This window comes from Lentinus tigrinus (genome assembly GCF_003813185.1).
Source record: "Lentinus tigrinus ALCF2SS1-7 unplaced genomic scaffold L226scaffold_1, whole genome shotgun sequence".
Classification (NCBI taxonomy): Eukaryota; Fungi; Basidiomycota; class Agaricomycetes; order Polyporales; family Polyporaceae; genus Lentinus; species Lentinus tigrinus.
In genome coordinates, this window is record NW_027137910.1 from 857752 (window position 1) to 868883 (window position 11132).

Genomic DNA, 11132 nt, shown 5'->3' on the forward strand with positions numbered 1-11132 from the left:
CGTCTTGCCAAGGCTCCTCTTTCCTCTGCCCGTTGGGCTCCGACCGGTCTGCAATGAACGCGCTATCTCGCCGCGAGGAAGAAACGCTGCTCAAACAGACCAAGGCGAATGCGCTGAAGGAGTGCGATCCTGTAGTGAAAGGTACGTACAACGTGTATGCCAGTCCTGCGGGTTTCCTAACGTCTGTACCGGCAGAGTTTGCTCAGTGTGCTGAAGGACGCACATTTTCTGTGGCATGGGAGTGCAGACAGAAGTACAAGGCTGTCCAGGACTGTATGCTCCAGTAGTGAGTCGCTCATCTCTATGTTCTTGCTGTCATTGACATGTCGCGCGACAAGCACTGGACCTGAAGCAATGGCCGCAGTTCGTGCGGAGTATTTGCGTCTGCGGAATGAGCAACAGCAGATCCCAAACAATGCCCCTTCATAACGCATTCACAATCATGTTCATGTGTTACCCCTCGAACATATCGGAAGACATGCATGTCGCGCGTGCCCAGTGAACTGTTGTTCTGTACCTTGCCCCAATAGCACCCTACCGGCTCGCACGCGCATTTGAACCACCACACGGGGGTTGTATTATATACGTAGATTAATGGTAATATATCCATGGATACACGCAAGCACGCCTATTCCATTCACTTCAACCACTGCTGGCGAAGGGCCATCAAGGAGGTAATGAGACTGGCAGAGTATAAGCCTTACTACTCGAGCTGAATGCAGTGAATCACTCACCCAAAGATACCAAGGATGCCATCGTTGAAGTTGACCAAGCCGATGTTGGTGGCCGGGATCCAGACATCGAGGATGTCGATGATGAACTGGTAGCGAACAGCCTCCCGGGCCACTTGGAGGTGCTGGAGCTTCAAGTCGCGCTCGGTTTCCAGGCTCTTCTCCCCCAATGTCTGGCTTTGCAGCTTCTTCACCTCATTTGCGAGCCGGCCGGCCTGCAAGCACACCATGAAACATCGTCTTGAGTGTGATATAATAAAGACATACCCTCAGGAGGCCATGCGCAATGCTGAACACGATGCCGGTGAACCAGAACTGCGCGGACCGCTTATTGATTTTCTGCGCCGTGGACGGCATCAGGTTGAAGAACTTGATAGAATTGGCCTACGTGATTGGGAGTGAGACACTTGGAAGAATACCTGTTACGCTCAATGCACGTACCCAGACGATGTTGTCCAAGGACAAGTATCCCAAGTAACCTATCTGCCTGCCAATCGCAGTAATGCGCTCCCCGGGGTCGCCGTGAGTATTGAGGGCTTTAAGCACACCCTGAGCATTCTCCATGAACTTCCCGAGACGCATCACTGGGGATGCCCTGGTTAGCACCAATCAGCACAGGAGATAGATCGGCACTTACGCTTGCGGCCCAGCGCGAGGTGCGACTTCAACGCGTTCCACCGCGCTGCCTGGACCTTGTAACCTCTGGAGAGAAGGAGCCATGCGAAGAAACGCGCAAAGTATTGGATAGCACGGTAGAGCTAACCGGAGGCCCTCAGTGCGTTGTAGGGCGCGTCCGATATATGAGGTCATACCTTGTCCCTCCCGATGGTCGTGCTCAGCACCTTCAGCGAATGGGTGGTGACGGGGTGGAGGACGACCTGCGACGCAACGCTCGCCATGATTCTTGTGCGCTGTTTAGAAAGATGTGGTGGGGGAATGCAAAGGCGTGTCTAGCAGATCGCGGACGGGTTCCGGTTCCCCATGGGCGCACCTGGGGTATGAAAAGGCACCGCCCATATCACGTGAAACTCCGCAAAACCGCGCCATAACACGGGGTAATCCATCCTCTGGCCTGCGAAGTGAAGTTGGCCTGGCATAATGATACAGTAGTGCAGCACGTCCTCCTGACCACAGACGGCCATCCGAACGCAAGACCGTCGTTGACCGTCGGAGGGAAGCAGCTCGACGTTCGGTAACCTTTCGGTCGACGGTGTGATGCTATGGGCGGAGGATACCGGACGACGGATCGGGAACAGTCGCCAGCGCGTCGTGGCATAATATATCGCCAAGCCTCGCGTCGGTGAAGCCACCTCGCACATCCACGAGAGCTCTGAGAGCATCCCCTCCCCATTTCCCTACATTATTCTTCTCTAAAATGTCTGGAATCCGCCTTGCACGCGCTACTTTCGTGAGTTTACGCTGCCAAGATGTCTTTTCGGCCGTAAACTCATGTGATTACCCCGCACCGTCCGTGCCGTCCGACCGACTGGCAGCTCGAGTCCGCTCGCGCCCCCTCGACGCGTTTGTTCTCAACCTCAACTATCCGGATGGTGTGTATGCACGCCAACGCGGTGACGATATGGTTTTGACCAGTTCGCGTCGAGTGTAGGAGCAGAAGTACCGTATCGAGCGCGACACCTTTGGCGAACTCCAGGTTCCCGCGGAACGCTACTGGGGAGCTCAGACGCAGCGGTACGTCATGCAGCACTTGCTAGCCACGTTCTCTCGCCTAACTCTGTGTTCTGCGCGGCAGTTCACTTCAGAACTTCGACATCGGAGGCCATCATGAACGTCTCCCCGAGCCTCTCATCAAGGCTTTCGGTGTGTTGAAGAAGGCGGCTTCGATCGTGAACGCCGGATATGGTCTGGACCCGAAGGTTGCTGAGGCGATCCAGAAGGCCGCAGATGAGGTGCGACAGTCCCTGACGTATCCGGAGTGCTTAGATTGACATTTGTGTGCAGGTCATTTCTGGCAAGCTCATTGACGAGTTCCCCCTAGTCGTCTTCCAAACTGGAAGTGGTACTCAGAGCAACATGAACGCGAACGAGGTGCTTGGTATTGTTTCTCCGCGAGAGTGCATTTTACTGATTCCTTCATAGGTCATCTCCAACCGTGCCATTGAGATTCTCGGAGGCGAGCGTGGTTCAAAGAAGCCCGTGCATCCCAACGATCATGTCAACATGAGCCAGAGCAGCAATGATACGTATGTCCTAGTCGGGTTTACAACATTGAGATCGGAGGTTCACCCTGCAACGCTAGTTTCCCCACCGCCATGCATGTCGCTGCTGTCACTGAGATCACCAACTCACTCATCCCTGCACTCACTGAGCTGCGGGACGCTCTCGCTGAAAAGTCTAAGGCATTCGAACACATCATCAAGATTGGCCGCACGCACTTGCAGGTGAGACCACATTCCCGTTACTGGAGTTACACGTGTATACTCACCTCCTTTCCCAGGACGCGACGCCCCTCACTCTCGGCCAGGAGTTCAGCGGCTACGTCCAGCAGCTGACGAATGGCATTGACCGTGTAAAGGACACCCTCCCCCGCCTGAGTCTCCTTGCTCAGGGTGGTACCGCCGTTGGTACTGTGAGTAATTGAACTATCGCTGCACGGAAACACAGACTCACGGATTGGTAACAGGGCCTGAACACGAAGAAGGGCTTCGACGTGAAGGTAGCGGCCGAGATCTCCAAGCTGACTGGCATCGAGTTCAAGACCGCACCTAATAAGGTAAGAGTCTCCGGACTCCACGGCGTACACAGATGAAATCTCATGCACACATTCCCAAGTTCGAGGCACTTGCGTCTCACGATGCACTCGTCGAAGCGCACGGCGCCCTGAACACCGTTGCAGTTTCCCTTATGAAGATTGCCAACGACATCCGATACCTCGGTTCCGGTCCCCGCTGCGGTTTGGGCGAACTCCAGCTTCCGGAGAACGAGCCTGGAAGCAGTATCATGCCCGGCAAGGTCAACCCCACGCAGTGTGAGGCTATGACCATGGTTGCTGCCCAGGTTATGGGCAATAACACTGTTGTCAGCATTGCTGGCTCCAACGGTCAGTTTGAGGTATGTGGATTCCCTGGGCTGCTATCACGGGGCAGTGCCTGACAATTGTTTTAGTTGAACGTCTTCAAGCCTGTCATTATCAAGAACGTTCTGCAGAGCATCCGACTTCTCGCGGATGGTGAGAACTATTGTGTGCCTGTGCCCAGCATTTACTTACATCCGTGTTAGCTTCGCGCTCGTTCACAAAGAACTGCGTTGTCGGTATCCAGGCGAACGAGAAGCGCATCAACACCCTCCTCCACGAGTCGCTCATGCTTGCAACGATCTTGAATAGCCATCTTGGATACGACAGTACGTATTTGGTGTCATGCGGAGCAGAACATGGATGTCTTATTGTATCACGCAGACGTCGCGAAGTGCGCAAAGAAGGCGCACAAAGAGGGCACGACACTGAAGGAGGCGACGGTGGCGCTTGGCTTCCTGACCCCGGAGGAGTTCGACGAGAAAGTCCGGCCGGAGCTGATGCTGCACCCGGATGAGGCGTGAGGAGATGCTATGTCGTATCAGTGTTGGTCATAGTGCGGACGTGTATGATGTGACAATGACAAGTGGACGGAGATCTGACGAGTCGCGAAGATCGCGTGGGTGAGAGGCCGTCGGTCGGGCCACGGTGGTGTGTGCGGGTGGGTGTGTTGTTCGCACGTCGTAGTTTGCATGTCGCAGTGAGTGTGGGCGGATGGTGTCGGGGGAGAGGCGTGTGACAGGGGCATGTGTGACACGGTGGGGGAGAGAAGGAGCGGCATGCGACGTCCCAAAAGGGGAATGGACATATTTGTAGCAACACGAAATCCTATGAGACTCGCTCGCTGGGCAAATTGCGGGATAGCCGTAGCTCTTCGGGCCCGGCCCCTCATCATTCCTCCTTGTCTCTTCTCCCCATCTCCCCGCGCACCTGCCAGCTCACCTGCGCGGCCCCAGCGACAGCACCAGCATCCACGCCCTCGCATACCCCGCCCAATTCGACAACTCCTCCACGGGGCTGCACTCTCGCCTTCTTGTTCCAGTGTGTCATCTCTCGGCGCTTCGCAGGCTGTCCGCCAGTCCACGGAAGCAAACCTATTTATTCAAACCTTTCTCTGCACGCACCACGTCCCCCGCCCCCTCCCTCGACAATGTCCCTCAAGCACATCCTCAATGACGATCCGCCACTACACTCCCCCGCGCCCGTCTCGCAGCCACCTGCGTCCAACGGCGGGCCCATCCTAGTCGTCACCCCTCAGCCTGCTGCGCCCCTCGCTCCCGTGTCGCCCCACCCGCAACCGCAAGTTCATCGAGAGCCCCGTCCACATTCGGTCGGTCACGATGTCGAACCAGCGCCCGCTGCACGCGAGTACCCATACCAGCATCCGCCCCCGCCTGCTCCCTATCAAAATCAGGCTCAGTGGGAGCATCGTAACGGTGACAGGCATCAGAGCGACGACGTTCCGTCGGGCCCGAGCAGCACGTACTATGCCGAGCAGGAGGAGAGCGCGACTCCGTCACCGCGCATCTCGAACGGTACTCCGGTCGGGATGGCGCAGAAAGAGGGTCAGGTCGAAGGAAATGGGAGGGTACTAAGGAAGAGGAAGCTTCCCGATGATGACGAAGATTACCATCCTCCCGGCCAGAAGCGCGTAAGTGTTGCATTCTCTTTCACCCATGATCCCCTTCCATTCAAATGAGCCACTTCAGCAATTGCGCCGTACTCCTCGTACGCGTCAGCAGCATCGTAACGCGACCCCAGCTTCAGAGACAGTAGAAGAACCCCAGACGGAGGACCCACCCGAGTCGGCAGACGAGGAAGTCAAGCCCTCGTCCGACCTGGAAGATTGTCCGGAGCTATGGTGGACCGAGCTAGGCAACTACATCATAGAGACGCACAAGAGACAGAAGCAGGTTGATGCTTGGTTTTCTCGCTGGATCATCGTGAGTGTATAGTTGTGCGATTGATGGCTCGTGTGCTGACCGCCTGTGCTCCAAAGGAACGCGACTCGATTACCGCCTACAGGATGTCTCACCACTACAGAGATAGACTTGCTCGCATACCGCCCCCTCCACCGCCCCTGCCTCCTCCTCCATCTGTAGATGAACAGGCGTTGCTGTTGAAGATGCGCGCACCGTCTCCCTCGTCCGACCTATATGAAGTTGACCATCACGACTTTCATCCCTCGGATGGCCTCACCTTTGTCGGACAAGATGGTAGTCGCGACCTTGACAATGGAGTCGTTAGTAGTCGACGGAAAGGGAAGGGCAAGGAGATCGCCAAGCGACCTCCACTTCCCGGCTCCGACAGCGACAGCGACCTCGATATACCCATCAGTGCTATGCGCCCTCCACAAAAGAAGCGGCGGTTGGAGAACAGCACACACAACGTTGCAGATGACCAGCACTCTGTCATGGAGGAGTCCATTTCGATGTCTGCCGCGTCACCCGCGCACAAACTGCTTAACAATGCCAAAGGCAGGGGCAAAGGGAAGCAGCGCGAGCAGAGCGCTGACAGCGTCTCTGCTACCCCGAAGGGTCGCAAGAAGGCTGGTCCGAGGAAGAAGCTCGACAACTTGCCTCCTCAGACGCAGGAGTCTCTTGGCATTGGCTCTGCTGCTCCCTCGGTGTCTGGCGACATCACGCCTGTCGGGTCACGACCTCCTTCGCCGACTCTCACGAGCATCTCCGCTACGGTGTATGAACTGGACGAGGCCATCCCGCCCTTGAAGAAGGCGAGGAAGGTCGACGATGCGGCGATGATAAAGCGTGTTCGAAACTTGGAGGAGGCTCAACGCAAAGTCTGGATGAACATCGCCCGTCGTGACGTTGCGAAGGTTTGTTTTGAGCTACGTTCCATATGACCAATATTGATCATTCCGACTCTAGGTCTACAAGTACCATGTCACGGGCTACCAGATTCGTCGCGGACAGATGAGCAGGCTCGCGACTCTCTCGTCGATCCAGGCGCGTCGGCCTTTCCAGAAGACCGCGAAGGCCACGAAGGACGTGCAGGCGAAGGCTAAGCGGCTCATGCGTGAGATGCTTGTATTCTGGAAGAAGAACGAGAAGGAGGAGCGCGATGTGCGCAGACGGGAGCAGAAGGAGGCCATCGACCGCGCCAAGATTGAAGAGGAGAAGCGCGAGGCTGCGCGGCAGGCCAGGAAGCTGGAGTTCCTGATCAGTCAGACTGAACTCTACAGTCACTTCGTCGGGAACAAGCTCAAGAGTACGCGGTACCGTTGACTTGTTGGCTCCCTGATTACTGACCTCCCTTGTAGCCGCTGAACTGGAAGGTGGTGATGCAGCGCAAGCGGACATTCCTGCAGGTGCCCATGTGGCGGATGCGGAGGGTGATGAACTGCGGGACATCGACTTCGACGAAGGTAAGCGTGAAGGTCATACAATGATGGACTCACCTAACATGTGACTACAGAGGATCAGACGAACTTGCACCAGCATGCCCGTCACAATGCGCAAGCTGCCATTGCCTTGTCGAAGAGGCGAGCGCAAGAGTTCGACACTCAGGCTGCCCTTGAGCGCAAGACGAACGAGGCTCTCAAGCTTGCCAAGCGTCAAGCACACATACGGGCTGACGAGGATGTGGAGACACCGGGTGGCTCTGGGACTCCTCTTGTTGACCGTGCGTCCAACTCCGTCTGGTGATGTCTCATAAGCTCACGTATATTGCGTAGTGGACTCGGATGAGCTCAACTTCCAGAACCCGACATCACTCACCGGCGAGCTCACGATCGCTCAGCCGAAGATGCTGATGGCACAACTTAAGGAGTACCAGCTCAAGGGTCTCAACTGGTTGGCCACCCTGTATGAGCAAGGCATCAACGGTATCCTTGCAGATGAGATGGGTCTTGGAAAGGTGCGTCCAGTCGTTATCTCCATTGCGATCACATATTCATTGCATGATAGACTGTACAATCCATCTCGTTGCTGGCATATCTGGCCGAGACGCACGACATCTGGGGCCCCTTCTTGGTCGTTTCCCCTGCGTCGACGTTGCACAACTGGCAACAGGAGATCACTCGATTCGTCCCGAAGCTGAAGGCGCTCCCGTACTGGGGTAACCCGAAGGACCGCGCGACTCTGCGCAAGTTCTGGAGCAAGAAGGAGATCAGCTACGACCAGGATGCACCATTCCATGTGCTTATCACGAGCTACCAGCTGGTAAGTTATTTGGGATGTTTTGGCTGGAACTGTATCGCTAAATGTGCCATTCAGGTCCTCCAAGACCAGCAGTACTTCCAGCGCGTGAAGTGGCAGTACATGATTCTGGACGAAGCTCAGAACATTAAGAACTCGTCCAGTAATCGCTGGAAGACCTTGCTCGGCTTCCATTGTCGCAACCGCCTGTTGCTCACCGGTACTCCCATCCAGAACTCGATGCAAGGTACGTGGTCTCCGTCTGCTCTGCTTGAATAGCAAGCCGATATGAATCACAGAGCTATGGGCCCTCTTGCACTTCATCATGCCGAGTTTGTTCGACTCCCACGATGAGTTCAACGAGTGGTTCTCGAAGGACATCGAGAATGCCGCAGAGAACAAGGGTAGCAAGCTGAACGAGCATCAATTGCGGCGTCTGCACATGATCCTGAAGCCGTTCATGCTCCGTCGTGTTAAGCGGCATGTGCAGAACGAGCTCAGCGAGAAGATTGAGAAGGACATCTACGTGGAGCTCAGTGCGCGGCAGCGCGCGTTGTACAAAGCGTTGCTCGCCAACGTCTCTGTCCAGGACCTGCTGGAGAAGGCTGCCAACCTTGGCGACGCCGACTCTGCTCGTTCGCTCATGAATCTCGTCATGCAATTCCGGAAGGTCTGCAACCATCCCGAGCTGTTCGAGCGTGCAGACGTCGTCGCGCCGTTCTCCTTCTCGGAGTTCGGTCGGTCCGGCCCTTTGAATCGTGAAGGGGACTTCGTGCAGCTTCCGTATTCAACACGGAATCCGATCGAATACTCCATTCCTACCCTTCTTTTCGCCGATGGCGGACTTCTGAATGTACCTCAGGAGAACTCGCTCATGCGTACGGGAAACGGGCCCTTGGCGAGGATGATGAGCGTTTGGTCCACTGAGGCGATCCATCGTTCTCTTTACGACAATTGTGAGCATGACTTCGCTGTTGCTCTGCCCTTCTCTAGCTTACCCTTCATGAACTCAGCCAACTCCAACTTCTCGTTCCTGAAGTTCATTGATGTTGCACCTAGCGAGGTCAGCATGTTCCACTCGTTACCCACCCTTGCACGGCAAATCCGTGCGTTGGAACTGGAACACCGGATTGAAGAGTTGGACATGCTCAAGCAGTGCGTATATCATATCCTACCGAACTGATGATATGCCGCTGACGATCGCATCAGGGAGTCGTCCGTCGTTTCCCAGAGTTCTGCGAACCCATATGTCATTTCGCCTCTGGAGCACCTGCGCAACATTGCCTTGGACAGCGACATTCCGAAACCTCTCGAGATCTCCAAGTCGCGCTGGACTACGTCGTGTCTGTCTCGTGCAGACCTGCGTTGGTTCATGCCTCCCGTTGTCGCTCCTCCCATCGCGGTGTACAGCGCCAACCGTACATTCGTAGAGCGTCAGGCTCGGATCGTGGAGGCACCTGAAGAATCACTGACGCTTTATGGCATGCCGAAGCGTCTCTGGGACTCTGAGCCTGCGTCGGAGACCTATCACGAGGAAGTTGGGGATATTCCAGTCTCTGGTCTCTTGGGCAACTCTTCGCCGGACCAGGTTCCCCTATCGTTCATGCAGGTGCCTGAGGCGAAGAGGCTCATCTACGACTCGGGCAAGCTTGCGCGCTTGGATGCTCTTCTCCAGGAGCTCAAGGCTGGAGACCATCGCTGCCTCATCTACTTCCAGATGACGCGCATGATGGATCTTATGGAGGAATACCTCATCTACCGCCAGTACAAGTACTTGCGACTCGATGGATCGTCCAAGCTCGAGGACCGTCGCGACATGGTCATGGAGTGGCAGACGAGGTGAGTCCGCATCATGGATCCGATGTCTGCACAGTCGTTCATATCGTATACAGGCCGGACATCTTCATCTTCATCCTCAGTACCCGCGCCGGTGGTCTAGGTATCAACCTAACAGCTGCCGATACTGTCATTTTCTACGACCACGATTGGAACCCGTCGAATGACGCGCAGGCGATGGACCGTGCTCACCGTCTCGGTCAGACCCGCCAAGTGACAGTCTATCGACTAATTACGAAGGGAACGATTGATGAGCGTATCGTTCAGCTTGCTAGAGTCAAGAAGGACGTGAGTGATAGTTTGTCATCATAAGTCTCACAGATGCTGAGAGCTTTCTTTAGGTGCAAGACATCGTCGTCGGCAATAAGACGCTCCATGAGGTCGCCAAGCCGAACGAGATTGTCCAGCTACTCTTGACCGACGATCAGCTCACAAGCGCGAGCCTCGAGGCCAACGCCAATCGTGGCACGTCCTCTAAAGCAGCGGGCAAACGGCCGGCCGGCGCCGACACCGCAATGGGCGACCTGTGGAACGAGGAAGGAGACGAGTTCTTTGGCGGTCAATCATCAAACGGGCAAGCTGGTGTGGCGAACGATGGCGATGAGGATGCCCCCCCTGTTGTTCCGTCTGGTCGCGGAAGGAGAGGCCGAGGCCGAGGGGGTCGAGGAGCATCTGGGGAGTCAACGCCTCGGGGTGGTAGGCGAGGTGGAAGAGGTCGGAAGAAGGCCGTAGCGGCGGACATGGATTCATAATATTTTCTTCCAATTACTTCCAACCGGGACTCTCAAGTACTGTCTCGCATTTCAGTTCAGTTACAGGTAGTGTATGTTTGTTGCTCTAACCCCCCTGCTCTCGTTGTTTGCTACTGTACTTCGTCCTAGACCCCACTATCTCATGTGTACCCGTACATTATGACATCCTATGGCTTGTATCCTTGTACATGGCATGTCCCACCTTGTGCTCTGACCAGCATGGGTCTCGCTGTTCTTCGTCGACACTGGCCCGGCTTGCTGTCGGTTATTGTCTCCGCAGAAGGAATGGCTTGTAGTTACGTCAGCTACGTTACAGCGAGATCTGAGTGAGATTCACGATCAGATCTCAGTGCTCTCGGAGGACGCGGATGAGTCGGTCGTCGGTTTTCCACTCGCCAGGTCGTCCACCTACATGATTCTTCACATCCCACGACTTTACCTATTTATCTGCACGAGCAGCTCTCCTACAAACGGCTCTTGTGTCTAGATATCTACATCTGCGCTCCTACGCTCGGAAGTCTCCTGCAGTCGCGTCCACTGAGGCGGTACCCTTCCAACGGGCTGAACTACACCCAACTTGCTTGAGCCACTGGGTCTGACTGAGGCGAATTCTCCAGACAGC

The 11132-nt window shown here is 55.7% G+C and overlaps 4 protein-coding genes across 4 annotated transcripts; 3 read left to right on the forward strand and 1 right to left on the reverse strand.

Moving 5' to 3' along the window:
- The first annotated feature begins 15 nt into the window (after positions 1-15).
- On the forward strand, positions 16-630 carry L226DRAFT_607084 (uncharacterized protein). Its single transcript, XM_067685743.1, has 3 exons — positions 16-141; positions 196-286; positions 339-630. The coding sequence occupies exons 1-3, from the start codon at positions 54-56 to the stop codon at positions 427-429; spliced, it is 270 nt and encodes an 89-aa protein (XP_067542417.1). The 5' UTR covers positions 16-53; the 3' UTR covers positions 430-630.
- On the reverse strand, positions 542-1743 carry L226DRAFT_475244 (peroxisomal biogenesis factor). Its single transcript, XM_067676657.1, has 6 exons — positions 1544-1743; positions 1369-1489; positions 1173-1315; positions 999-1115; positions 735-946; positions 542-683 (listed from the first exon to the last, which is right to left on the reverse strand). The coding sequence occupies exons 1-6, from the start codon at positions 1628-1630 to the stop codon at positions 638-640; spliced, it is 726 nt and encodes a 241-aa protein (XP_067542418.1). The 5' UTR covers positions 1631-1743; the 3' UTR covers positions 542-637.
- Positions 1744-1960: 217 nt separating this feature from the next.
- On the forward strand, positions 1961-4615 carry L226DRAFT_496982 (fumarate hydratase). Its single transcript, XM_067677587.1, has 13 exons — positions 1961-2139; positions 2225-2281; positions 2341-2423; positions 2485-2641; positions 2694-2780; positions 2832-2935; positions 2992-3133; positions 3190-3321; positions 3376-3465; positions 3525-3803; positions 3858-3921; positions 3972-4094; positions 4150-4615. The coding sequence occupies exons 1-13, from the start codon at positions 2107-2109 to the stop codon at positions 4287-4289; spliced, it is 1491 nt and encodes a 496-aa protein (XP_067542419.1). The 5' UTR covers positions 1961-2106; the 3' UTR covers positions 4290-4615.
- L226DRAFT_496985 (uncharacterized protein) lies at positions 4604-10722 on the forward strand. Its single transcript, XM_067677588.1, has 14 exons — positions 4604-5416; positions 5475-5708; positions 5765-6601; positions 6654-6993; positions 7046-7150; positions 7201-7407; positions 7460-7641; positions 7692-7946; positions 8001-8169; positions 8222-8878; positions 8936-9077; positions 9132-9761; positions 9815-10046; positions 10100-10722. Exons 1-14 carry the CDS (start codon positions 4916-4918, stop codon positions 10508-10510), a joined length of 4902 nt encoding a protein of 1633 aa, XP_067542420.1. The 5' UTR covers positions 4604-4915; the 3' UTR covers positions 10511-10722.
- Positions 10723-11132: the final 410 nt, after the last annotated feature.

Coding starts and splice junctions, on each gene's coding strand:
- L226DRAFT_607084 (XM_067685743.1), top strand. CDS start 54: ATGAACGCGCTATCTCGCCGCGAGGAAGAAACGCTGCTCAAACAGACC. Junction 142..195: donor GTGCGATCCTGTAGTGAAAG/GTACGTACAACG, acceptor CTGTACCGGCAG/AGTTTGCTCAGTGTGCTGAA. Junction 287..338: donor CAGGACTGTATGCTCCAGTA/GTGAGTCGCTCA, acceptor TCGCGCGACAAG/CACTGGACCTGAAGCAATGG.
- L226DRAFT_475244 (XM_067676657.1), bottom strand. CDS start 1,630: ATGGCGAGCGTTGCGTCGCAGGTCGTCCTCCACCCCGTCACCACCCAT. Junction 947..998: donor TTGCGCATGGCCTCCTGAGG/GTATGTCTTTAT, acceptor GTGTGCTTGCAG/GCCGGCCGGCTCGCAAATGA. Junction 684..734: donor GGCATCCTTGGTATCTTTGG/GTGAGTGATTCA, acceptor ATACTCTGCCAG/TCTCATTACCTCCTTGATGG.
- L226DRAFT_496982 (XM_067677587.1), top strand. CDS start 2,107: ATGTCTGGAATCCGCCTTGCACGCGCTACTTTC. Junction 2,282..2,340: donor CAACCTCAACTATCCGGATG/GTGTGTATGCAC, acceptor CGTCGAGTGTAG/GAGCAGAAGTACCGTATCGA. Junction 2,936..2,991: donor AGCCAGAGCAGCAATGATAC/GTATGTCCTAGT, acceptor CTGCAACGCTAG/TTTCCCCACCGCCATGCATG.
- L226DRAFT_496985 (XM_067677588.1), top strand. CDS start 4,916: ATGTCCCTCAAGCACATCCTCAATGACGATCCGCCACTACACTCCCCC. Junction 7,642..7,691: donor ATGAGATGGGTCTTGGAAAG/GTGCGTCCAGTC, acceptor ATTGCATGATAG/ACTGTACAATCCATCTCGTT. Junction 9,762..9,814: donor GTCATGGAGTGGCAGACGAG/GTGAGTCCGCAT, acceptor TATCGTATACAG/GCCGGACATCTTCATCTTCA.